This window comes from Pristis pectinata, chromosome 23 (assembly GCF_009764475.1).
Source record: "Pristis pectinata isolate sPriPec2 chromosome 23, sPriPec2.1.pri, whole genome shotgun sequence".
NCBI lineage: Eukaryota > Metazoa > Chordata > Chondrichthyes > Rhinopristiformes > Pristidae > Pristis > Pristis pectinata.
In genome coordinates, this window is record NC_067427.1 from 16,466,181 (window position 1) to 16,493,752 (window position 27,572).

A 27,572-nucleotide genomic window follows, 5' to 3' on the forward strand; every position below is an offset into this window, starting at 1 on the left:
GGATCTGATCAGAATATCAGCCCCGGCTGTACTGAGAGTCATGGAGTTATACAGCACAGACACAGGCCTTTGGCCCAACTCATCTGTGCCGACCAGGTTGCCCAATGAGCTGGTCCCAATTGCCTGCATTTGGCCCATGCCCCTCTTATTTCTGGATTTACAGTTTCATGCATGGCCTTTAACGGTATTAAACCTTGCTGCAGCATTCAAAAACTGTTAAGAAATTCATTTTTAACACACTGCTTATTTCTTCCCCACAACTCTAGTGGAGATTGGGGAGGAGGAGGGGTAGGCCGTGGCAGGGACGGTCAGACAGGGCCAATCCATTGTGACCAGCCAGATCCCACAAGGCATTGTATTGTTCCTCCTGTTAGAGATGGACAGCACAGAACCAGGCCCTTCGGCCCACCAAATCCATGCTGACCTCTAACTGTGGAATTCTTTGCAGCATTTTAGTGGGGTTAAGGTGTCCTATAAATAAAATATGGTTTATTCCTTTTCCTTTCTCTCTTACATGAATAATAACAATAGCTGGCAAATAATTTTATCAGTAAACCATCTACAGAGGGTTTGGTCTGAACCGATCTTGATTCTGTCCTTTTTGCGTAACTTATTTCTGAGCCAACTGCTGTGGAGAGATGGATTGTAGCCAATCTCCCATCCTGTGAATCTGAACTTTCAGATTTTCTAATTACCGAAATGGTTTCCAACCTGGAGTTAAATTGTCAGTGTGATTGGAATTTTCTTGCCTGAGTGTTAGAATCAAGCTCCTGAGAAATGCTCGAACAGCTGCTTAACTCGAGTTCTTGTGGGGCTGGTGGATGCCATTCCCTGCAGTGTTGTGACTGTGGCAGGTCAGTGTCTCTCCCTCACTTCCCACAACCAGTACCCTGTTTTCACATGACTCCACTTCAGCCAGGCCCCTGTCGTTGTTCAAGGACAAATGTTCCTGTTCCAAGCCTCAGCTTTACATTGTCTGTATCTCTGACTCTTGTCGCCTTGAGCATGTTGAGTCACCAATGTAGTGAGAGACTGGAGCCACATATGGGCCAAGTTCTCCTCCCTAAAGGATATTAGCAAACCAAATGATTTTTATGACAAACAGTTCGTTTCTTTGTGGGTTTTTGTTTTGTGGTCATGTCTCAAATCACCACAATTTTAATATAAGTTTCACAAATTATTTTGAGATTTGAGGCTGGCAATTTACAGGTTGCCCGTGCAGCACATGGGAGGGGAGAGGGAAGGAATGAAGTGTTTACCTGTGATGGGCTTGATGGATCAGCTGATGTTTTGGTGAGATTGGTGGCATCCGTTAGTCTCGCAAGACCATGGATCTGCACATGGAGAGTCTTGCTTCAGTCGGTAGTGGCCGAGCAGCGTCTGTTGTGACTGTAGAGGCCTACGTAGGAGTGACAGTCTCGGCTGCAGCGACTGCACTTAAGGCACTGTCCTCCTCTGTTGCTTTGGTGCTGTTTTTCCGGCGAGTGCGCTTTTCTTCAGCAGCTAGCCTCAGCTTCTCTTCTTGTTTCAGACCTCTGTGTAGTTCCAGCCTCCAGCGAGAGCAATTGCTTGCAATTTCTTCCCACCTCTCGAGGTTCATGTTCAGTGACTTCATATCTCTCTTACAGACATCTTTGAAGCGAAGATGGGGCCATCCTTGCACTCTCTTGCCGGAGGTCAACTCCCCATATAGCAGGTCTTTCAGGAGTTTTGCTGCCCATTCATTTTGTGTGTTTGTAACCACTGAGCCACGTCATTCATACATTCAAACCACTAACAGTCTGGGATTGTGTCCTATGAGAAGGAGAGAGCACCAGCTGTCTAAAGGGAGGGGGAGGGGGATGAATGGGTCAGAAAGGTGATAAGACAGAAAATATGAAGTTTGTGAAATCATTTGTAGATCAGGTTTTAGCAAACTTTTCTACTGATGTTTTTAATACAGTACTTGAGACAAGATGGCTACCTAAAAAGTTAAAAATGTTTTTGAATCAGGGATGTGGACATCACTGGCAAAGCCAACAATTATCGCTCATCTCAAGCTGTGTTGAGGAGGTGGTACTCAGCTGCTGCCTTGTATCACTGCAGATATTTCCACAAAGCTGTTGAGTGCAAGGTTGTTGGATTCTGATCCAACAGTAACAAAGGAATTGCAAAAGTCCAAGTCTGCATGATGTGCAGTTTGATCTTGCAGGTGGTGATGTGCTCCTATACCTGCTGTTCTTCCCCTTCCTGGTGGGAAGATTGAGAGATGCTGTTGAAGAAACCTTGGTAACTTTACTGCATTTAGTACACATGCAGCCATGGCACACATCTGGGGGAGTGAATGATTAAGGTGCTGGATATAAATGGAGTAATTTTTGGAGTCAGTTGCCATATGTTGGCGCTTGTGGTCCACAGTAACTCTAGGCACTGCCTTGTATTTCACGATTTGCTACCTTTTTGCCATTTTTTCAATTCAATTGTACCATTTTGTGAGCAGTTGAAAGAGCTCATCTGTTAATCCTGCTACTGCTATCTGATTGTATTGGTGTTTAATGAGCCTGGTATTCACAAGTTGACCTGAACTTCTTATGTCACGTTTAAGATGAAATGAGAAGAATTGTATAAACCTGGAGGCTTTCCTACTATTTGAGCCTCAATAATTTGGCTTTTCCAGACCTTCTTTTGAGGGAAGAGGAGCAGGTGGGTGTGGGGAAAGGTTGAGAAGTTTAGAATGAGCCTGAGTGGGTGATTTCACCTGAACAACTACTCCCTCTTAGCTATTGAGCAAGGTAGAAAAAGGAATTTGGGGGAAGAGGTGAGTGTGATGCTACAGTGAAAGGGAAGTGGGGAGAGTGTATCTGTGAACTGGGAGATGCTGAGAAAGAGACCAGCCACATGAGGTGGGAGTGGGAGGACAAGAGAAGATGGTGTCCCCTTCAGTGCTGGACCTTCTCCTACAATGGAGCTGTTCCTGATCAGTTTGCAGCAACCCTTCCATTTTTCCAAATGATAGGAAAACCTCCAGGTTAATACAGTTCTTCTCATTTCACTTTAAAAGTGACACAAGTTCATGTGACTAGTGAATGCCAGGTTCCTTGAACGATCAGGTAGCAATGACAGGATTAACAGACCAAATCTTTCAACTGAACACAAAACAGAACAATTAAGTTATAAAATGGCAAAAAGGTAACAAATCAGTAATCAAGTACAATGCCGCGAGACTTCTTAACAGGAGTATTATCTGACAAAATTTGAAATGATTGGCATAAAAAACAGGCATGTGACTAAAAAGTGACCAAATAAAGTGATTTTTAAGAAGTTTATTAAGGAGCAGAGATGGAGAGATTCACAATAATCCACAATATCCATAAAGGAAAATAGAGGAAACACCTTCCACTTTCCCATTGCCCCTGAATTATTTTCTACAGGAGCAGAAGTACAACCAGGTCTCGGGTTGCCAAGGCAGTACCATTAGTATAGCTCCTCATTAGGTCCTGTAGACATGTACAAACCTTTCCTTTTGACAACTCCTCACTCTCCTGTAGTTTCCAGTTTTCCTTAACCTTGAGCTCATTCAAAGCTTGGCTTCCTGTTTCCTAACCACCGCAAACCAGCAGTCCTCTGCTCACTGACCTGCACTGGCTCCCACTTTTGCACCATCTCGGTCTTGTTTTCAAGCCCTCCATGCCTTTGCCCCTCAGTATCTCTGTAACCCCAACAGCCCTGCGAGATCCCAGGACTCCATCAATTCCAGCCACTTGTGTACCCTCCATGGCCATCGCTGCTCTGTTGGCAGCTAGGCCTTCACCCACCAAGGCTGTAATCTCTGCTTTTCCTCTCCTGAACCTCATCACCTCTTTTCCCTCCTTTGAAATCATACTTGGAGTTTTCCTCTTGGTGAACCCTTCAGTCATCCAGCTTGATATCTCCATGGAGACACAAGAAACTGCAGATGCTGGAATCTGGAGCAAAAAATCAGATGCTGTAGAAACTCAGCGGCTCAGGCAGCATCTGTGGAGGGAAATGGACAGTCGATATTTCAGCCGAGACCCTTCATCAGGACTGAAAGATAGCGGGGAGATAGCCAGTATAAAAAGGTCAGGGGAAGGGATGGAGCAAGATCGAGCAAGCAATAGGTGGATCCAGGTTTAACCTGATGTAATTTGTGTGTTTAAATCTGGCACAAATGTGTTTAGCAGTCTGCTCCCTGAAGTTGAAAGCATTTCTTAATCAACTTAAAGATGACTGTGGGACTAGTTCCTGAACAGGAATAAAAAAAAATTGACATTGTGAAAAATTTGCTTTCTTTATGAAAATGCCACTTCACAACATTTTATAATGAACCATGTGGAATTTATGGCATAGAAACAGCCATAAACAGCCAAGTGGTGTTTATGCCCATCAATATTCCTTCCACCTTTGCTCTGACTGCTTCTGTACTGTTTTCCACAATCAACTGATGTGGTTGCAAGTTTCAAATTTTTCAGCACCCATCTCCTGCTCAATGAATAGTCTTTTGATCTACCTATTTCTCGTGTGGATTTGAAGTTATGTTTGTGCTTTTCATTAGTATTATTGTTCCTTATCATGTGAGTTTCCTCCAGTTTCCTCCCACATCCCACAGACGTGTGTTAGTAGGTTAATTTGCTGCTGTATATTAACCCTAGGGTGTAGATGAGTGGCAGAACCTGGGGGAAGTCAATGGGGGGAATAAAATGAAATTAGTGTAAAAGGTGCTTGATCGTCATGAACACGGTGGCTGAAAGACCTGTTTCTGCGCTGTATGACTCTTTGCCTCAATGACTTTTGTAAATTTGGCTTTTTGAATTGTATTAATGCAAACCAACCATAAGCAACCATAGAAACCTAAAGCACAAGAGGAGGCTATTTGGCCTATTGTGTGTGTGTACTGGATAATTTGAACAGCTCCTTTGAATCTCCCCTAAAAGTTCTGCAGTCTGGGGAGAATAATTCCAATTCCTTTAGTTTCTCCACATAAGTAATATTCCTCAAAGCTGGTGCTGTCTGTTCAGTCTCTTCTGCACTTTCAATAATAATAGCTTTCGTTTAGAATGCAACTTTAACAATGCAAAATTTCCCAAGAGTCTTCAACTAACTTGCTTTGAAAAGTTATAGGGTTACATTGCTGTTAAAATGTGGAAAGTAGCAGAAATAAAAATAATTCTTAAGTATCATTTCTGGGATCTTGCATTCTGTTTGGCTCCATCGCCAAGATTATAAATGCCAAGATTCTGTCTGTGTGCATTTAATTTTTCTGCAGTGCAGTCCTTGCAATGTTATTGGTTTATACTTTAAAAAAAACACAATGGTATTGAAACAACCTCAATATAAATACTATTTAAAAATGTACAAAAGAGCCCTTTGCCAGCAGGGCGTGAAAATGTGTAATGTGATGGCACTCTCCTGTCTAGTTGATCAGGTGACTTCCCAGCTCATGTATTATTAAAACCTCCATGCTCTGTCGGATTATAATCTCTGGGGCCAGCCAGTGCTCGTTACAGGGAAGCCTTATTTATTTGCAAAACAGCACTCTGAAAGCTTTTCTGATGATTGATATGTTAGTTGTGTGATGTTATGTTAACGTATAATTTCTGTTGCCAACTCACCAGATCTGGCCTGGAGTTTCCTGGAACTGAAGATTTTGATCACCAGAACTCTGTTGTGGAGACAAATCTAAAGAACATTTGTTTCTTTGAATAATTTTATTTTGTAGTTTTATAAGAAATTAAGTTGGAAACAAATGCTACTTTGACTGTCCAGGGTTATCCAAATAAATCAGGGAAGCACTTTCAGATTTATTATAAAGGCAGAGCACTGTGAGTCTAGACACATCAGGTGTCAATGGCTTGTTGAGCGAGGAGTGGCGTTGCATTGAAACTTGAGGTGTACACCCCATTTTAAGCTGTCATATGGTTGGCCCCTGGTGTTTGTTTGATCAGGTTGACTTGACATTGAAAGTGGAGACTGGTCCCTTTCTGATTTTGCCCTTGAAGCAGTATAGGGAATATTAGATCAATGGCTGTGTTACTGCGGTCTGGATTTGGAATCCGGAGACGTGCTCAAATCCCACCTAGGCAGCTGCAGACTAAATCTGGTTAATTAAACTGCAGTAAAGAGCTAGCACCAGTACCAATGAGTGTGAAGCTGGTGGAGTGTAGTCTTCCACTGGTTGTCTAATGACTGTCAGGGTTGGAAACCAGTCATCCTTCCCTGGTTGGGTCTATAACTCCAGGCCCACACCAATGTGGTGACCCTCACTTGGTCTTTGAAACCACTCAGTTGTTTCAAACCCACTGCAACAAAACCCAGTGAGGATAAAACCAGATGGGCTCCATGCCATCAAGGCACCGGATTGGACAGGATGGAGGTGTCTGATCAAAGCCCACCCCAGTCAACTGGCAGACACCCAGGGACTTGTGCCAAAATATGAAGAGTTGACCACAAAATAGTTTGGCAATAGCCTTGCATAGAAGTATTCCTGGAATCACTCCTTGCACCCAGCATCCCAGACTCCAAACAGCAACTGGGCTGTAGTAGTAGTGAAGACTTGTACTCCAGAACTAGCTACACCTCGAACCAAGCTGTTCTGCTGCAGTAACAACACTGGTATTTACCCAATAACGTAGAAAATTGTCCATGTGTGTCCTGGTTCTCAGAAAGTGGGGCAAACCCAATCCAGCTAATTACTACCTAGTCTGTCTCAATAATAAGGAAAAGGGTGGAAGGTGTTGTTGACAATGTTGTCAGGCAGCAGCATTGCCTGGATTGGAGCAGTATGGTTTTAAGGAGAGACTGGATAGGTGGGTGTGTTTTCCCTGCAACAGAAGAGGCTGAGGGGTGACTTGATAGAGGTATATAAAATTTATGAGGGAAGTAGATAGTTAAAAACCTTTTTCCCCACATTGGGGCTGTGTAAGGCATGAGGGCACAGGTTTCAGGTGAGAGATAGGAGGTTTAGAAGGGATCTGAGGGGAAGGTTTTTCACACACGGTGGTTGGAACCTGGAATGCACTGCATCAGGAGGTGGTGGAGGCAGATACTCATAACATTTAAGAAGCATCTAAACAAGTACTTGAATCGACTAGGCATAGAAGGCTACGGACCTAATATGGGTAAATAGGGATAGTGTAGGTAGGTACAATGGCTGGCATGTACATTGTGGGCCAAAGGGCCTGTTTCTGTGCTGTACAACTCTCACTCTCTGACTTGCTCACCAATTACCTGCTGACTGAAGCCTAGTTTATATTTTTCCAGACAGCTTGGCTCCAGATCTCATTGTGACCTCAGTCTGAAAGTGGACAAAGAGCTGGATTCTAGAAGTGAGGTGAAATTGCTGTTGTTGACATCCAGGCAGCAGATTACCAGCCATAGCATCAAGGAGCCCTGGTAAAACTGGAATAGAAATAATCCCTTAAATTATGTATTTTCAGCCAGAATTCCAGGCTCCAGGCAACATCCAGGCTGTAACAGTAAAGACCTGTGCTCCAGAACTGCCTTCATTACCTGGTCTAAATCCTGAAACTCCCTAGACATTAGCACTGTGGAATATCATCCCAGAAGGACTGCAGTGGTTCAAGAGGGTGTCTGGCCATCATCTTCTCAAGCAATTGGGCATGGGGCAATTAGTGATGCTGGATCCCAAAACTGAAAACCTCTGTGGGTGAATCCAGTTGCACCAATAGATTAGATGACTTGGTGTTATACAATGGTGAAAAAGTTTTAAATTCCATTTCGTTAAAAACCATTTCCATCTTTCACTTGTTGTACATGTGCACTCTGGTGTGTTGCTGGTGTGGTGTACAGTGCTGGTCTCAAGGGAAGGCCCTAGTTCCTTCTTTTCAGCACTTTGGTGATGTAGAGGTAGAAGGAGTCCTTGGCAGTGGCTCTGGGTCCTGTGAGATATTCAGGAAAGTTTGGTCAGGGAAACAGGTCCTAGCAAAATGCTGACACTTTTGGCAGGAGTGACACCCACACAATCGTGTCTTCACAATGAAGATTCTGCTCATTGTGTTGTGAGGCACCTCTGTGGTGGTAAAGAAGGTTGATTCAGAGCAGATCTGGAAGCTCAAAAGCCAAATATTCACGAGGTGCTGTGGACTGTCAGCAGCAGACAAGGTTGGAATGTTTGTAACCATCCTCGGCGTAAACTGCTGTGTGGACAATCCATCTCCACCTCCATATGTGGACCCCACTGTCACGGAGACTGGTTCAACCAGTTTAACTTGATCCATGTGATAACAAACGGCTGAGCATTCATTATACAGCAAAGGCTGCGGGGACTCAACAGCGTATGGCTGTGGTCTGAAGGTTTGGACTCCAGAGCTAGCCAAACATCTAGCCACACTGTTCTAGTACCGTTACTGGCATCTTATCAACAATGTGGAAAACTGCCCAATACATCCCGTCCACAAAAACAAGACAGATCCTGATGCTCAGTTTGCTTTTCACCAGGACTACACAACTCCAGACTTTACCCATCCTTGGTCTAAATATGGGCAGAAGCTGAATTTCAGTGGTGAGGTGAAAGAGACCGCTACTAACGTTGAAGCAACGTTTGATCAAATGCACATCCTCAAACTCAAGTTAAAATTAAAGTTAATGGGAGTAGAGGGAGAAACTACACTGGCAATCCAGCACCAAGGGAAAATGATTGTGGTTGTTTGGAGGCCAATCATCTTATCACCTACGGGAGTTCCTCAGGGCAATGTCCTGGCAACAACCAAATTCAGTAGCTTCATGAATGACCTTCCTTCCATCAGGTGGTCAGATGTGAGGACACTTGCTAATGATCACAGAATGTTTAGTTTCATTTGCAGCTTGTTGGATAATGAAATAGCTCAAAGCTCTGTGCAGCAAAACCTATTCATCAATCTTGTCGCATGTGGCATGAGTTCACCAGTGGTAAAAATCAGATACCAAATGATGTGTATCTGTAAGGAGAGTCTGGCCAATGAGTGTGCAGCTCTTTAAAAACTAGGAGCTATGGTATCACTTGTCAGGAAGCTTCCCTTTGTGATGTGCTGTGCTGTGCTGGATGATGTAACTAGCTAACACACATTAGTGAATAGAAACTATAGCAGATCTATACTTTCTAGCATGTTTATCTAAACAAAATTAATTGTCATTTGTTAACACTTTTATATGCCAGTTAGCTGATTTTTCTCCTCTCCAATGACAGCTGTACCTTGTCTCCATACTTCTTGTTCAGACGCACCTTAAAACTATTGTATTGGCCAGGCTCTTGCTGCCTATCCTCAAAGCAGTTCTGTTGCTTGGTATCAAAGTTTCTTTCAGTGTCATTCCTTGTCGTCCTTTGGAATCTTTAAGGTGCTGCATAATGAAAATTATTGTTGTAGAGGCTATTCTATCTTGGGCAATATTGGCCACAGCTGGGCTGTGGATAAGAGAGCACTGAAATGCAGTGTATTGACATTGAAAGGAAACAGTTGGTGCCCTTGACATAATTTGATGGGCCTCAGTGCCCCAAGCACCTGAATGTTTCCTGGTCCCTGTGAGGATGGTTAATTTGAGTATTTTTAAAACTCGATTCCATAGTCTGCCTTTAACAGAGAGATTCTGCTGTAGCCAGTCTCTGACCCCTCGATATCCTATTGTGCATGCTGTTAGCCCAAGAACTGTCCCTCCCACCCACCTGTTAATCAATGTAGGGACTCCCACACTGTATGTGACCATTTGAAAGTTGCTAGATGTAAAGAGGTTTTCATATATTGTAGGTGGGCTGTGTGGAGCCATTGTAGAGTCAGTGCATACTGCATTAAATAAAGTCTAGGAGACACCAGAAGCTCCATAACATGTGCCAATTATTTATTGAAGACTAACAACACCTACCACCTGTGCCTTTTATCGAATGTCCAAGTACATAACATGCATGTAACTCATTTACACATCTAGCAGGCAGATGTAGCCCATGTTCTGTGTGAAGCAGTAATCCATGTACAACAGCAGTGAGGAATCGTCTTGGGGAGAGAAGGTCACATTTCTGGATAAACACTCAAACTGACGGTATTTCCCAGCAGTTGGGTTCTCCTAAACCACTGCCTCCCAACAAAGAGCAATGGGATAGCAGCCTCTCTCATCAGACTTCAGGTTGAAGGGTATATTCTCTCTCACTTCTAATTTGCAGGTTTAATAGGGTTCAGAAGGAGCCATTCGTCAAGGAAGCAGTTATGTAGTGCCCTCTCCTGTCATTCAGTACTTGTGTGTCCCTCTCTGTCACGGGTTAGTTGTAAGGCAACTGCTACTTGTGACACAAACTGCCAATCATTTTCTTTTAGTTCCCTCTTCCCCAGCTCCAAGGGTGAGACTTACCTGGGGTACAGTTGTCCCACAACAAGACTCAACATTACCCTCCTCTCACTTGGGAGCTGTAACTTCTAGAACTGAAAGTACGAATGCCTGAAACTGCCATAAAACATTTTACCAAGTATTAGAGAGTTGTGGATCGGAGCAGTGATGGGGTGAGTGACAGAGTGTATGTTGTGGGGTGATGGTGCTGGATTAACAAGAGAGAATTCATACAGTCCATATTTCCTTATGATGTAGAAGGAGGCTGTTAGACCCACCAACTCTCAGCACATTCCCATCAATCCCATTACACCAATTCTTTCCCTGTAACATCCCCATCAACTCCCTTCAACTCTCCTACCACCCACCTACACCAGGGGCTATTTACAGTGGCCAATAAACCCATCAACCTGCGCATACTTGGGAGGAAACCAGAGCACTTGGGGGGGGGGGGGGGGGAACCCATGTGGTCACAAGAAGAACATGTATATTCCGCCGAAATAACACCTGAGGTCAGGATCGAACCCGGAACACTGGAGCTGCAAGGCAGCTGTACCATCTAATGCACCACCCACTGTGTGGGTGATTGATGGATTGGGCAGGGTGGTGGGGACCATTTGTTTTTCCCTCTCACATTATTGAACCACAACTATCATTTTTATAAAAAAGAAACAGCAATAATTTATCATGAATTCAATAGGATTCATTTGTAAGCTGAGTGATTGGTGATCTTCAGACTAATGAGATTCTCTCAGTTCCTTCTGACTGGTTCAGTGCGCTGTTGCTTAGTCAATACTGTGGTTTATCCCTGTTTCTGAATAGTTAAAGAATGGTTTCTTTTCTCCACTTACTAGTAGAGTGTGATTTGAGGTTTGAGTGTGCCAGCACATGGATGTGTGTTCTCTAATATCATTTCTCTCCTGTGTTTTCTAACCCTCACCCCAGTTCACTGAGGAGAAACTGGGACAAGCAGAGAAGACGGAGCTAGACGCACACTTTGAGAACCTCCTGAGCCGTGCTGACAGCACCAAGAACTGGACGGAGAAGATCCTCCGGCAGACTGAAGTCTTGTTGCAGCCCAACCCAAGTAAGAACGATCGAAGCATGTTCAGTCTACTACTTTCCTTTTTCCTGATGGTCATCACTAAAGAAGCATTTAGGATCTTGCTGGGACTCATTCAGCACCAAAATGGCCCTTCAGCCCACCACATTTGTGCTAACCATCGAGTACCCATCCACACTTGTCCCATTTTCCAGCACTTGCTCCATAGTTTTCTCTGCATTGGCGAATCAAGTGCTCATCCAGCTACTACTAAGAAGTCATATGAGTGCCTGCCTGCAGCACTCGCTCAGACAGTGCTTTCCAGATTCCAGCCACCTTCTAGGTGGAAAGAATTCTTCCCCAAATCCCCTCTATACCTCTTAGCCTTTATCCTAAACCCGTGCCTTCTGGCCTTAGACACCTCTGCTGTGGGGAAAAGGTGTGGAAGTAATTTGGAAGCGAGTTGAAGAGGAAGTTGGGATGAAGTATAGAATTCCTCCCTGAAAAAGCAATGGATTTGAGCGTAATTAATCATTTTAAATCTGCAATAGACAGGCAGAGAGTTTTGCTGGCCACAAAGTCATTACAGGTGGATGGAATGTGGATAGAAATCGGCCATGACCCTATTGACTGGTGGATGGACTCAAAGAAAAGAATGGCTTGCTCCTGTTTCTATATTTCGAACAGGAGGAGGAGAAGAGGTTGAAATGTAAGCTTTGTGTTTGTGAAAGTGTAATGAAAATGATGTGGTGAGATTTCAAGTCTACATTTCACATTTCGTGGTAGCTCCATTGTAGATGTACCTAACTGACTGCGAGCTACTTTGGGACATCGTAAGGTTATGAAAACAGACTTTCAGGTCCATCTACCCAGCCATGTATAATTGTGATGGCAATTCCATCGCGGCCGATACATTATCCTCTGTGTGACTTGGCTGTAAAAGGCACAGTGTCAGTCATACTTTAACATCCTCTCTGGAACTTGCCTCCCTCTTCAATTTGGCTTCCTGCTCCTGTCCCTGTGCTTCCTCCCTTCTTATCTACCTAGCCTTCACACTACATTTTGGGAAAGATTGAAGGAGAACCATCTTGAGTTGTGTTGTTGACTATTGATTGAGCACCATTGTCATTGTTCAGCTGGATGTAATATGCAATGGATGCCGCATCCTTCGTACCACTATCCCCTTCTCAAGCCCTTGCCTTGAGGTTCGGTACGCTTGAGTGTCACAAGCAGTCTGAGTAACCAGAGAGCTTGCTGAGACATGCACCATATAAGCCTTGGGAATGGCCAAAGTGGGGCACAGATCTGTGTCTGATCCTCAGTTTGCTGAATGTTGAATTTCAGCAACGCCACTGGAAAGAATTCCATCCGTGGTCCCAGTGGGAGGGAGAGAGAACAGGATGGACAGGAGTGGACGTATGGATTGGTGTCCCGGAGGATAAATGTATATACTTTACCAGACTTGGACTGTCTACTGAAACCATCGTTGTGTCCCAATGCCAGATGTACGCTTGGCCATTCCATTCCTCTTATGTCAGGACTCTTGTCTTAACTACACAAACATGAGGCCACCCAAACCTCTGCTGCCCCTGCCTTTGTCCTTGCCCACAACAACTGCTATTCACCAGTCACCACTGCAACTGTTCACTGGCTCCTAGTCCAACAATATCCCAGTTTTCAAATTCTCATCTTTGTTTTCGGATCTGTGCATTCCCTGACTTTCATCACTTCCACCATTTGTTGCCATGACTCCAGCTGGCTAGTCCCAAACTCTGGGATTCTCTCCTTAAATCTCTTTATCTGTCCACCTCTCACTCTTCCTTGAAGCCCAAATCCTAAGGGATTGTTTCAATTTTTAATGATGTTCCTGTGAACTGTTATTATTTTAAGACTGTGAAATAACTTTGTCCTTGGGTAAAAAGGCCCTTTAGGTTTATTGTATAGCCACTCACTCTAACCCTGAGCTCTCTGCACTCTAACTAGTGGTGATTGGTATCATTAACGATGCTGCAATGGTTAGGGACGGAATCCAACACACGTTTTGAGACAGTTTTAAACCCCTTCATTAGAGTGATTTGATCCTGTAAATTGCCCAGTAATTTGGACCATTTTAGATCATAGGATAATCAAGGGCCTGTTTTTTTCCAACCCAACACTCAGTTTGAAATTCTAGCCACATCTTCCCTTTTGCATTTCCATTAGTCACAGATGCATTTTTTAACATCTGTCTATAACTTGCCCTTCAAGACCTTGAACCAATCCTCTGGTACATGAGAGCTTGATGATCCCGGTGCTGTCTGCTGCTCCCTTATAAATTACTACTCAGTGTTTCCTCCGGCCTTTCCAGGGTCTATTCAACCACTTTACAAATGTCAGCCAAAGCAAAATGCTGCAGATACCCCATCACCATATCCTTTGTCTCCTTCCTTACTTCCTCGTGTGCTAATTGAACTTTTCCTTCGCTATAACAGCATCATTTGCTGCAACCACTCCATGTGTAAAGTAACCGCTTGCAGGCATTCTCTTCAGTCCTTTCTCTTCATTTTCCTTGGACACTGAACTTCTGTGTGGCCATTGTCCTGATTAGTTGGGTTCTGACTGTGTTTAGACATTTATTTCCAGATTAAGTTGGAAGGTGACCTTTCCAGCAGCTGTCCCTTTGCCTACACATTACAGAGGCAGAATGGGAAGCATTATCTCCTGTTCTATGCAGAATTCTCATGTGCTGATACATTCAGTTGACCCATCACACAAGAATTGCTCTCTTGCGATCACTAGCATTGTCTTGAAAAAGAGCAAGAGAGTTATTGACATTATCTTGCCAAAATCTTTACTCAGACAACATCAAATAAAAATATCTGTTGTTATCACACTGCTTTTTGCATGACTAAATTGGATGCCATGTTTCCTTCTCTATAGACTATACTTCAAAAGGACTTTGTTAGATGTAGAGCAGTTTGGGATACCTTGAAAGGGAAAAGACAGACACAATATTAAAGTGCCTTGATTTCTTTCAAAACAAATCCTTCTGAGAGCCAAGGTGGGCTTATCCTCTTGGTTTCTGCTGCCCAAGGCTCCTGAAAAGTATTGTCAACAAATAGCTGTCATCTGGCTGACTGGAAACAGTAGGAACAAGGGGGTAATTTTCTGAGTGGCAGGTGGTGACTAAGTGGGTATCACAGGGATCATTGCTGGGACCCCAGCAATTCACAGCATTAGTGATTTGGATGAGGGAATTAAATTAACGTCTCCATATTTGCGGATGACACAAAGCTGGGTGGGAGGGTGAGACTTGAGGAGGATGCAGAGAAGCTTCTGATACATCTGAACAGGTTGAGAGAGTGGGCAGATACACGGCAAGTGCAGTATAATGTGAGGTTATCCACGCTGGTGGCAATAACAGGAAGGCAGATTCTTGTGTGAATGGCAATACATTGGGAAAAGGCAAGATGCAACGAGACCTGGATGTCCTTGTACATCAGTCGCTGAAGGGAAGCATGCAGGCGACTAAGCCAGCAAATTGTATTCTTGCCTTTGTAGTGAGAGGTTTTGAGCTTAGAAGTGGGGATATCTTGCTGCAATTGTACAGGACCTTGCTGAGACCACACCTTGAGTACCATATGCAGTTTTGGTCTCCTTATCTGAAGAAGATGTTCTGACTATGGAGGGAGTTCAGCTGATCCCTGGGATGGCAGTATTGAGATAAGAAAAATTGAGACACATAGGCTTGTATTCACTAGAGTTTAGAAGATTGAGAGGAGATCGCATAGAAACCTACAAAATTCTAACAAAACTGGACAGATCAGGTGCTAGAGGGGTATTGACAATGGCTGGGGAGTCCAGGACCAGGAGTTGTGTTCTAAGGATAAGGCATAAACCATTTAAGACCATGATGAGGAGAAATTTCTTCTCCCAGAGAGTGGAGAAACTTCTGGAATTCTCCACCACAGAAAGCCATTGAAGCCAAATCTTTAAATAGTTTGAAGTGGGATTTGGATATTTTTCTGATAACATGAGGGAGCAACAGACATGGGGAGAAAGCTAGAACGGGGTGTTGGATAGCAGAGCAGGTTTGAAGGGCTGAATAGCCTATGGCTGCTCCTATTTTCTATGAATCTCATATACTGCTCAATAATTATTTTTGGGAACAGTTACTTTGTCCTTCATTTTTTTTGCCTTTTATGTATATTTTTGGATCTTACTTCCTCTGGCTGGGAGAATTGGGGAGATTGAAACTGAGCAACAAACAATCTGCTGGAGGAACTCAGTGGATTGAGCAGCATCTGTATGGGGGGGGGGAAGACTAGGAATTGTTGACATTGAGGTCGAGACACTGCATCAGGACTGCCCAGACCTGATGCAGCATCTCGACCCAAAACATCAATTCCTTCTCCCCCCACAGACGCTGCCTGACCCGCTGAGTTCCTCCAGCAGATTGTTTGTTACTCCAGATTCCAGCTTCTGCAGTCTCTTGTGTCTCCAGTTTGAAACTGAGGTTGGTCAGACCAGATCTACGTTTTCAAGATGTATTGGTACTTTTGTTTTAATATTTTCCTTCAGGAAATTCTCCATTTGAATGTAGGATGGAAAATTCGTCATTCTCCATTTGAATTAAATTATTAATTTTACTGCATTCCAGTCACAGTGTCAAATTTGGGGCTGGAAACCTAATCTGTCTATTTTTTATGCTTCTGTATTTGGCTTCCTCAATCGTCCTGAGGGTATTCCACAAATTTCCTCCCTTGTCTTTCCAAGTGTTCCAGGCTGGGGTTGCTGATCCCTACCAGACATGGTTCCACGGAGGCCACATCCCAGGAGAGCCGGGCTACCTGACCCAAGGCTGATGAAGCCTGAATATGTGTGCTCAGTGCTTTGTCCAGGTACGCTGAGGTGGTGTCAGCAGGTAGCAGCCATCTTCAACAGAGACTTGGCCAGGGAGCAGGTGAGGGACTTGACCCAGGATTAGAGGGCAAATGTTTGGGGGTTGATTTTGTTTTTGACTCTGGGTCAGAAGTTGGGGGTGATACTCCCAGACAGTGATTGTTGACCAGAATCGGGGAGAGTTTTCTGGGGCCTCTGCTTCAGTCAGGCAGTGACAGCTGTGTATGAGGGACTTCACTCGGACTTGGCATGGATGTCAAGTCCTGAAACAACCATCAGGTTGAGTACGGAAGAAGATACAAGGACTCAGCTCTGGTCTGGATCAACAACAGGTGGGTCGGGTTTGAGTTTTAATTCTGTTCAGGAGCAGGACCTTCCTCCCACCCTTACCATCCACCTTCTCTCATCCCATTGCCCTCTCTCGTCCAGCTTTCTCTTAACCACTGCTGTCCGGCTGCTTGTGGTGTTATGGACTTCTGTGCTTTCTAAAATGTGAAAATCTCTTTAAACCAACGTGGTTTTACTAAAGAAACTACAATCAGAGAGCACCAACTAGGACATCCCAAAGTGCTTGCCAGCCAGTGAAGAGCAGTTGGAGGAAAACACAGAGCTAATTTGCATCAAATAAATCTAGTCAAAGATTAATGCTCTTGTACTAACCCCATCTACTGGTGAGAGCTCTGTGAGTCTGTGGTGATTTGAAGTCCAGCTCCCACTCACTGATGTCCATTTTACTTGCTGTTTGTATGTACTGTACCTGCCAGAAAGTGTTTGCAGGCAGTGATCTAGGTCCGGCATGCTTTGGGTATTCAAAGTGATCACTGTTGAATAAATGCAGGTACATTATCTTGACCTAAACATTACAATTTTGATTTTTATTTGGTGTGCACTGCTATTTAAGCATCTTCGCCCCAGTATAATTTTTATTCATACAACTTCCTTCTGTTGACAAAAACACAAGGACTGTTGTACAGAATTTCAAGTGGTTATTTGCATATTTTTAAATCTTTTTATGGCATCTGGTTTTGATCTTCCAAATTCCTGTGAATTGGAAGATAGCAAATTCAAACCTGCCATTCAATGAAAGGAATTAGAGAGGAGATGGCAAACTATAGGTCAGATAAAAATAGAAAGGAATATGCTGGCATCTATTGTTAGGGTCACAGTTAAAATTTTATATGTATTCACTTTTCAGAATGTGGATGCCGACAGTATTTATTGCCCATCCATGATTGTCCCGAGAAGGTGGGGGTGAGCAGCCACATTGAATCACTGCAGTCCTTCTGGTGAAGGTATTCTGTCAGTGCTGTTGAGTAGGGTATCCCTGGAATCAGGCCCAGCAACAATGGAGTGATTATTTCCTAATCGGGATAATGTGCATCTTGGAGGGGAGCCTGCAGCTGGTGATGTCCCCATTCACCCGAAGGCCTGATCCTTTTTGGTGAAAGAATTGCTTGTTTGGGAGGTGCTGTAACTGCAGTGCATTTTGTAGACAGTAGACGTAGCAGTCGATCAAGGGGGATGTTTTGTCATGAATGTTTTCAAGCTGTTTGAACATTATTAGAGCTGCACGCATCCAGGCAAGCGCAGAGTGCTCCAGCACACTCTGATTTGTGCCTTGTAGGTGGCAGGAACGCTCTGGGCTGTTAGGATCTGAGTCACTCACAGCAGGATACCCAGTCTTTTGTGCTTCAGCATTTATGTGGCTGGTCCAATAGAGCTGCTTGTTGATGTTGACTCCCAAGATGTTATTTGTTGGCCCTCAGTGATGGGATTGCCATTGAATATCAAGGGTTAGGTAGTTAGATATTCTCCTGTTGGAGACGGCTATTACCTGGGAGCCTCGTAGCCCAGTATTACTTGCCGCATATCAATCCGTGCCTGAACATTGTCCATGTCTCGCTGCATGCTGGCTGCTTCCATTTCTAAGGAGTTGCAAATGAAATTGAATATTCAGCAGTCATTAGCAGACACCACCATTCCGATCTTCTGATGAAAGGGAGGTCATTGTTGAAGCAGCTGACGATGATTGGGCTGGAACATTGTCCTGAGATTAGTAGTCCAGGAATTTAACTGCAGACTCCATATCCTGTGGCAGGATACACACAATTGTACATTCAGTTAGGCCTCATGGGTTTGGAAATTATACATTAGCAGGGGTTGAGAATTGGTTAACAGATAGAAAACAGTTGGAATAAAAAAGAGATTCTTAGGTTGGCCTGCTGTTACTAGGGAGTACCTTGTGGTTCAGTGCTTGGGCCTCAGCTGTTTGTAACATTAACTACTGATATGAAGGGACTGAGTAGAGAAGATTGAAGTTTGATGATTATATAAAGCCAGATGCAAAAATAAGCCAAGAGGACACACACTGAGGCTCCACAGGGACAAGTGGAAGAACTGTGAAATTATTCAGAGGCGAGACAGGAGACTGCAGATGCTGGAATCTGGAGCAACAAACCGTTTGCTGGAGGAACTCAGTGGGTCGAGCAGCATCTGTGGGAGGGAAAGGAACTGTTGATGTTTTGGATCAAAACCTTGCATCAAGACAGTGGAGAGGCGAGGTGGCCAGTATAGAGAGGAGATGGGGAGTGGTGAGAAAGGATTCCGAGGTGACTGGTGGACTGAGGAGCGGTGTAAGGTGCCAGGTAGGGGAGGGGAGCAGGGGTGGAGTTGGGAGACTGTGGCAGGTGAACGATGTTCCTGCTTATCTCCCTCCTGCAACTGGCTCCTATCTTCACACTCCCCTCCTTGCACCTTGCTCCATCTTTTCCTCGCTCTCTCTGTCTGCCTCCATCTATCATTCACCTGCCACAGTTTCCCAACTCCACCCCCACTCACCTCTACCTGGCACTAGCTGCCTGTCACCTTACACGCCTCCTCAGTCCACCAATCACCTCAGAATCCTTTCTCACCACTCCCTTTCTCCTCTCTATACCAGCCATTTCATCTCTCTACTCTGTCCTGATGCAGGGTTTCGACTCAAGATGTCGATAATTCCTTTCCTCTCACAGATGCTGCTCGACCTGCTGAGTTCCTCTAGCAGATTATTTGTTGCTATGAAATTATCCAATCTGGCAAGAAAATTAGAAAAGTAGAATATGCTTTCTAAAAGTCAGAGAAAAAAGTTGATATTGGGAGGGATCTGGATGTCCTTGTACACACAACATAGACGGTTACCGTTCCAGTCACAGCAGGCAATTAGAAAAACAAATGGTACATTGGCATAACCATATGGATTCTTGGTAAGACCACACCTGGAGTGCTCTGTGCATCTCTGCCTGCCTCCTATAAACAACAAATAATGTGCTTAAGCAGCATATGTAAAGTAAATAACCTTGTGGAGCAGGATTCCTTAACAGAGATACAATTTTGAAGACTGATTGGGAGATCTTTGGGAATATTTGGATAGTGTTGGAAAGCAGATCTCAGGTGGGTCATTAGCCAAGTGGAAGAATGGTGAAGCTGGTCCAAAAGGTCAACTGGTGCGCATGTGCTCCGACTTTTAATCTTAAAAGGGAATAAGACAGAGTAGAAAGGGAAACATTGGGAGGGGGGGTGGGTGGTTGAGTGCTTTGAGGCACCACACTGCTTGGGTAGGATGGACCCAATGACCGCCACCTGATCTGTGATGAAAGGATAGACATGGTGCTGCAGAACCTCGTTGCACTGTTGACTTGTGAGTGCAGCTGGGTGGAGGGAGATTCTCTACGCTGGCAGGTGTTGCTTGTGGTGAGACGGAGAGAGGTGAGAGGAACTGCGTGGGGTAGTAGGGGAGGTTGCTTGGAATTATGTGGGGCAGTTGGACAGGTGTGTGGGGGAGTTTGCCTGGGAGGGGAGGGGAGGGGAGGCAGCCACTGTGATTGATGTGAGAGCTGATGTAGGTTTTTAGTTGCTGACTGAGATGGTGATTGCCAGGCTGGTTGTGAAGCTTAAGGGCTAGTTTATGTTAAAGGGGAAACAAAACTTGTCTAGGGGTAGGTGGGCTAGGAAAAGATTTCGGGCATTATTCTGGATTGTCTTCAAAAGGCCAGCAAGCAGTCAGCTGAAGAGCTGGGAAATGGTGGGGAGTGTGTGTATGTGTGTCAAAGGACTGAAACCATGTTTTTACACACAGGCAATGAAGGTGAGTCTCTGCCCCGCTCTATCTGCCCACACCTTCAGGAAACTCTGCTAAACCTGGGAGCACCTGTCTGTCCTCTCAGCATTTCTAGTAAGGACAGAGGAGGGGGGTGGATCGTGAGGGGGAATATCCCATCGGATTTTTCTGTGAAGGTAGTATTGTGGAAAATGGTTGTTACCATGGCAACCTTTTGCATGGCTGGTTGTTGGAAATTACTCGTGAGTGATCAGCAGTTAAAATGGGTAGATTAGATGTAATGTTGTGCTTATCTCAAAGCAATCTGCAAGGTTGCAACAGAGCAATTTGCTCCAAAGCTGTTCATCGTTTAACATTACATGGACCTTTTTATAATTCAAAATTGAACTGGGTCACTCTACAGTACTGAAAATAATTACATACAAGATACAATAATGTATTAACTGAATTTTTGTCTCAGATGTTTGCACTCGTGTGTGTAATGTGACTGCAGTGTGAGGCTGTGATCTTGTTCACTTTAAGTGAAATCGAGAAAGCTACACTGAAATTATCAGCAGCTAACATCAGAGTCTGCCTCACCTACGCGTTTACTACCAACCAGATCTGATCAGTCTGATGCACTCTGTTGTTCTGACTTTGACTCTCCCTGAAGGACAACAAAAGCTTCTGCTGCCGAGGTCCTGCTGCCTCTCCCTGTCTCTGCAACCCCCTCTGACACCACAGTCCACCAAGGACTCTGCATTGCTCTATTTCTGGCTGGATGTGTATCCCAATTTCCTTTGGCTATCCAGGTCCTAAACATTCCCTGAACATTTTCACCATATGATCTCCCTCTGTCATCTTCCTCCTTAAAACTTGTCCCTTTGACCAAGGAACTGGTCACCCTTAGATGAGAGATGTGATATTGGTGTAATTCATTGTGTGGAAAACTTGGCATTGAATGAGTTGCACTTGTTAATGTCTTGCAATTTCTCACCAACATTGCAGTTGGGAGATAATGTAACTAAAAGACTTACAAGGATGGCATCAGCACTAGCAGGTCATAGATTCATATAACCTCTTGTCATGGAGCAAAGCTATTTAGCTCATCGTGTTGCCAACATTTTGAAAGAGTGCCTAATTTACTTGTATACATACAAGTTGCGTGTTGAAAGTAATAGTAGGCTCTGTAATATGGTGGCTTGATCCTGAACAACATGGGCTTTTAGGTAAAAAAGCACAACTGTAAACCTTTAACTTGTCTGGCATGTTATTGTAATGTTCCCATTTACAAAGTAACATATCCCATAACCACCTTGTTCAACTCATCCTTGCACCTATGAAGTTCAGGAACATAAACCTCTTGGTCCCACTGCACTTGTCTGTGCCTCCTCATCCTCTGCCTCAAAAACTAATACCACTTACCCAAGGCTTCCTCTCCATGTTATTTGTCCCACAGTGCATCACTTTACATTCATACACATTGTGTCGGATCTGTGCCGTGGCTCCCCACTTCACCAGTCTATCTGCAACCTCCTGATCTTTGTTACTATCACACTCATTCCTTACTGTTGTTTCCAACTGTGTATTGCCCCCAGGCTTTGAAATCTTACCCCCTCTAGCCAGATCTGTTACCTTTTAAAAACAACGAAGCAATAAACTTAAAAGCACGGGACTCTGCAGGACGCCAATACGTACTTCCTTCAGTCGGGGAAATTTTTGATCTGGCTGCATTTGGGCATGGGTGCTACATTATCTGCAATGTTGCAACGGAATCAAACATTGTGTGGTCGCGTGGAAAGTTCCCATTTTAGTTCAATAACGGAGGCCAGGTCATCAGTGTAATAGACAAAAAGGGTTGTTCCTAGACTCTGCCCTAAACATCTCTCGACGTACTGGGGCTGAGATATTTGCACTCCATTTAAAAAAAACTATTTACCTTTTATACTTCAATCAACATTGACATCACTTTTACTAGATCTCCTTGGTGTTGCACTCTATCGTGTGCTATTGGATGACAGGGGCTGTCACTCTTTCCTCTTCTCTGGAACTTGGTTTTCTTGTCCATGTTTAGATCAAGGTTGTCCTGAGGTCTGGACCAAGTGCTCCTGGCACAAGCTAATGAACATCAGCAAGCAGGTTATTGTGAACCTGCTCTGGTACTGAGCTTGGCTGGCATCCCTTGGGGCAGATCTATCAACCCTTTGTAATTTGTAGACATGGAGGAACTCTAGCATAGAGAAGAAGAGAACAAGTGGTCATACGTGGTCTAGTTCCCAAAGAAACTACAATTGCTGTTGTCTATTTCCAGAGACCATTGAAGTAGGAGGCTTCTCGATTTTGTTCCCCATTCAGTCAGGTTATAGCTGATCTAGATTTCATTTTCAATTATTCTAGCTCTAGTTTTAATTATAATTTTAAGCACTGAAACAATCAGAACTTCCCAATTTTATGAGTACTTCCTCAAGCAGGGTTTGAGCAGACCTGTGCTGTGCCCTCTCTACCTCAGCTACTGATTTAAATCTCAGCTTCTAACTGGTGCCAGCTGCAGCCTCTCTAGGCCAGGGAGTAGAGGGGTTCCCGTGATTGATTGCAGCTCAAGAAGGTTCCAACTTGCATTGATGCATTGAATGCTTGGCTTTCTGTTCAGATTCTGCATACATCAAATCCAAAGACACAAACCAGCCCACATGTGTTGCTGGACAAAGTGGCACAAGCAGGGCGAACCAAGATTGTCCCCTTTGGAGTAGGGAAGGTTAAGGGAAGTTTGCTAGAGGTATTTGAAATCATAAAGGAATAAATGAGGAGAAACTGTTTCCAGTAATGCATTGGTTAGTAACCAAAGGACACAGATTTAAAGCGACTTTCAAAAAAGCAGAAGGGAGATGTGAAGTGTTTTTGTGTGCGCGGTGAGTAATGATTTTCTTTATTCATGCACAGGATGTGTATGTTGTTGGCAATGCTGTCATTAATTGTCCCGAAGTTATGGAGGCAGTTGAGAGCCAACTACATCAGTGGGTCTAGAGTTGTGTATAACCATACTTTGGAACATTTCCTGTTCTGCAAGATGTTAGAGAACCAGATGGATTTTACAACAGTTCAGGTTTCATATTTACTGTTTCAGGGACCAACACTTTTTTTTTAGAATTAGAGATTTATTTAATTTCTTGAATTGAATTCCCTGGCGTGGTGGGTTGTGAATTCTCACCTCGGGTTAATGATCCAGATCTCCAACAGTTTTGGTACCTTTGCCAGTAGCATTGGAGACAAACCAAAGGAGATTCATCAGGTTCATTCCTGGGATATGAGGGTTATCCTATCAAGAGAGGCCAGACATTTTGGGTCTGTAGTGCCTGGATTTCAGAAGAATGAGGGTTCACTTTATTCAAACATATAAGATCATAAGAGGGCTTGACAGGGTAGGTGTTGAGATGTTTTTACTACTGGGACAGTCACAAACAAGGGAACATAGCTACAAAATGAGGGGCTGGTCATTTAAAACTGAGGTGCATAGAAATTTCTTTTGTCGAATGGTTGTGAATCTTTGGAATTCTCTGCCCCGAGGGTTATTAGATTTATTTAAGATGGATAAAGATAAATATTTGAAAGATCAAGGAAATGAGGGTTATGGGAAACTGGCACAAGAGGAGTTAAGGCTAGCATAGCTCATGTTAAATGGTGGGGCAGTCTTGAGGAGCCAAGTGGCCAACTTCTGCCCCTATTCTCCTGTGAGAGTTCAGAAACTTAACCACAACACTCCTATACCTGACGGTCTAGAACATACTGCCTGAACGGGTGGTGGAAGCTGTTTCAATATCAGTTTTCAAAAGGGAATTGGATAAACACTTGATGGGAATAATTTGCAGGGTGTGGGAAAGGGCAGGGGACCTGTGTCTTTTTGGGTAGCTACTTCAAAGAACAGGCCTCCTGTGCGGTTCGTTCTCTTGTGCAGAGAGGATGTTTCTCACCAGGGCTAGGATGCCCTGAATAATATTATTTGATCTGGGGGAAGGGAGGAATGGTGTATCGCTTCCCAAGTGTTTGGCCAGTTAGTCGGCTACCACTAATCATGACTCTTTACTCCCTGCAGGTGCACGAATTGAAGAATTTCTTTATGAAAAGCTTGATCGTAAGATTCCCTCACGGATCACCAATGGAGAACTGTTGGGACAATATATGATTGACGCAGCAAGTGAATTTGGTCCTGGGACCCCTTACGGTGAGCTCTTGAAGACACTTAATAACAAACATAACGTACAGGGAAAGTTTTGGGCAGTTCAATGTCTTTGAAAGTAGAAAGAGTCAGTTTGTATTTTTATCAAACTTTGCACAGCCTCAGGGTGCCTGAAAGTCTTGAGCAACTAGTGAATTGTTTTTTGAAGTGCCAACATAATATAGAAAACGTAGCAGCCAATTTGCTCACAGCAAGATGCCACAAACAAGTGACATGATGATCCAGTTTAAAGCTGTTATCCGAGGAAGAACCAATGGCCAGAAAATCAGGGGGAAACCTCCAACTTTCAGACATTTTACCCTCCATCTGAGTGGTGAAGGGGGTCAAGATTTAATGTATCATCCAAGAGAAAGGGGCCACCTACCCCTTTCCCTCACCTCTTTAGACTGGCTATTTCCCCTCTACTCTTTCAGTCCATATGAAGAGTCTCAGCTCAATGTTGATTGTCCATTTCCTTCCACAGATGCTGCCTGACTTGTTGAGTTCCTCCAGCAGCTTGTTTTTTTGCTCCCTCCATACTGCTCTGGGTGAATTTTGTGCTCATCTCTAAAAAGGGACTTGAATATGCAGACTTCTGACTCATGCATGCCACTCAGTGAGTCACGTTGAACATTATTAACTGAAGCTAAGATTTACATAACCCAAAGCACCCCTTTTTGAAATAATTGAATGCATGTTTTGTGTCTGAGGACTGATTGCATGTCTTCCCTTGAATATGGATCATGTGCTAACTTCAGCTCTCAAGTTATATCATAAACAATTTCACTTGCAAAGTTTTTATTTTGCTTATATGCACTTCATTACCCCTTGCTCCACAACCTTTCACAACCTTGCTAACAAGTGATGCAGTGGTGTGAACACCATCACAGGAACTGGATGTTGCACCACCTCCTAGGATTAACCTTTGCTGTATATTCATGCTTTGACACATTGGTGATGGCTACCAGCCATTGGCATCAACCTTGAAACCAAAGTACGTCAGTTCTCGTTGCAATGATACACAATTACCTTGTTTCAATTTTACGGTGTGCCCGTGAACACTTCCTCCAAAATCTCGAGATTTCCTTCTTCTGTACTCTTGGCAACTAACAGATGATCCTGGATTCACAGTAATGATCAACTCTTAGCAAGATTTTATTCAATCTTGAGCCAAGATCTGACTCCATAAGATAACTTTATCAATGAAGCCTTTTGTGCACGTTGATGGTCAGGTACAGCTGACTATCTTTGAAAGCACTTTGTTGTGTGTAGACATGGGAGAGGTCCAAGTCTGTGAATATTGTTGATCCTTCTAACCCTATCCAAGTATTGTGGAGTGAGTGGTGGTCACAGTTCTTTACAGCTTGATTTGGTATGGTTTTGTAGTATCCACACAGCTGCACCATTTTGTGCCTTGGGTAGTACCACTATTGGCATGTCTCTCTTTCTTTGGTTGGTTTTCACAAGTGCAGCATTTTGCTTTAACCTCGCCAATTACTTCTCAGATTGACCCTTTAAAACTTCATCAGAATAAGTTTCCGATGTGAAGATACTTTTTATCAATGGCACCTGCTGAACTTGCAAGTATATGTGTGTTGACTCATTATTAAACAGTCTATGGCAAGTTGCATACTAATATACTGGTGCCATAATTACTTGTACAATTCTAGTTCCTTGTTATCTGAGTTAACTTCCAAACTATGATGTCCTCCTTTTTTGTTGTTGTTTTGAGTTGTCACTGAAATTGCTTTTATCATTGTCCTAGCCTTGGATCTGAAGGCTGAAACACTTCACTGTTCTAAACTGACAAGACTGTGGTAAGTGACAGTTTTGCAAAGCTAACAACTGACTTAACTGGTCTCACCAGCACCCTTCAAATTCAACTTTTGAGCCTTGGACTTCATTACTGCTTTCCAGCCTTCACCTGCAGCTACACTTATCACGTGCACTGGATGAAATTCTATCGCACTCTTGGACGTCATTTCCATTGATGGAGCAAATTCTAATGTCAAGTGTTGTGAGTTCATCTACCAGACCTCACACACAAGCATGATCTAAGAAGGTACCAAAATTGCAGTGCAAAGGTAAGTTCTTTAATGAAACAATGTACTACTTATCCCGCTGAGCTTCTGGCTTCATTTCTCTTTCAGCAATTTCTAGCATCTTATACAACTTTTACATTGCATGCCTTGAAGATTTGTCAGCATGCCTTGTGGTCCTGGCTCAGTCTCTGTGGGAGATACTTTTTCCTGCTTGTTTATTATGTCAGTTTGAGCTCTCATGATATCACGTTCTTCAGCCTCCAGGGTGTCCTTTAATTTAAGGAACACATCCATTTGTTTGACTACAAGCTGAATGGTTCTTGAGATGGTGGGCTACATGTGGCAAGGGTACTGATTTGGTGAGCCAGGGCAGCCTTCTTGTCCCTTTCCTACTCGGCATTGACTTGGCTAAACTTGGAGCGTGTGTAATAGTCCGGTGCTGTCAATGTGTCATCATAGGAAACACTGCAAAAGGCTTACTTTTAGTGCTGTGAACTTGCCTAAAACTTAGGTCATCAATGCCCTTCAACAACCCCGAAGAAAAATCCTAATCCTTGTCACCACATTGTAATGTTTCCACAAAAACATTGAGAGGCAGCATACATCCAAAAAGGTGGTGGTTTGTTTAAGGGAATAGACTAGAGCTATTTACATGTTATTGAGAAGCAGGCACACAACATGACTCTCTTTAAAATTGCTATACAAACACGCATGGATACAGAGAAAATATATCCATGCTTAAAAATGCATTGCAAAAGGGTGAGGAACTGAGATGTTGAAGTTGATAGAAGTATATAATAGGTGGTGAGTGAAAATCTGAGGTAGAAATTCAGCTTTGGTTGGCATGTGCTAAAAGCATGATTTTTGTACTCTGCTTCCCAAATTTGGTTCCATTGAAGTGAATAGAACTGAATATTGTCACGAACCAGCAACAAAAGAAACACACTGAGCATGATTCAGTGTTAAAAACTATTTTATTAATCACTACTTATGATAATATGTAAAATAAAA

At 43.6% G+C, this 27,572-nt stretch overlaps 1 protein-coding gene across 4 annotated transcripts in view; it reads left to right on the top strand.

Moving 5' to 3' along the window:
* sh3glb2b (SH3-domain GRB2-like endophilin B2b) overlaps nt 1-27,572 on the top strand; it is an 84,812-nt gene that overhangs the window by 10,509 nt on the left and 46,731 nt on the right. For all 4 annotated transcript variants that reach the window (XM_052037250.1, XM_052037248.1, XM_052037247.1 and 1 more), the window contains exons 2-3: nt 11,254-11,395; nt 24,397-24,525. In XM_052037250.1, coding sequence (XP_051893210.1) covers nt 11,254-11,395; nt 24,397-24,525 — 271 coding nt within the window. The remainder of the gene's footprint in view (nt 1-11,253; nt 11,396-24,396; nt 24,526-27,572) is intronic.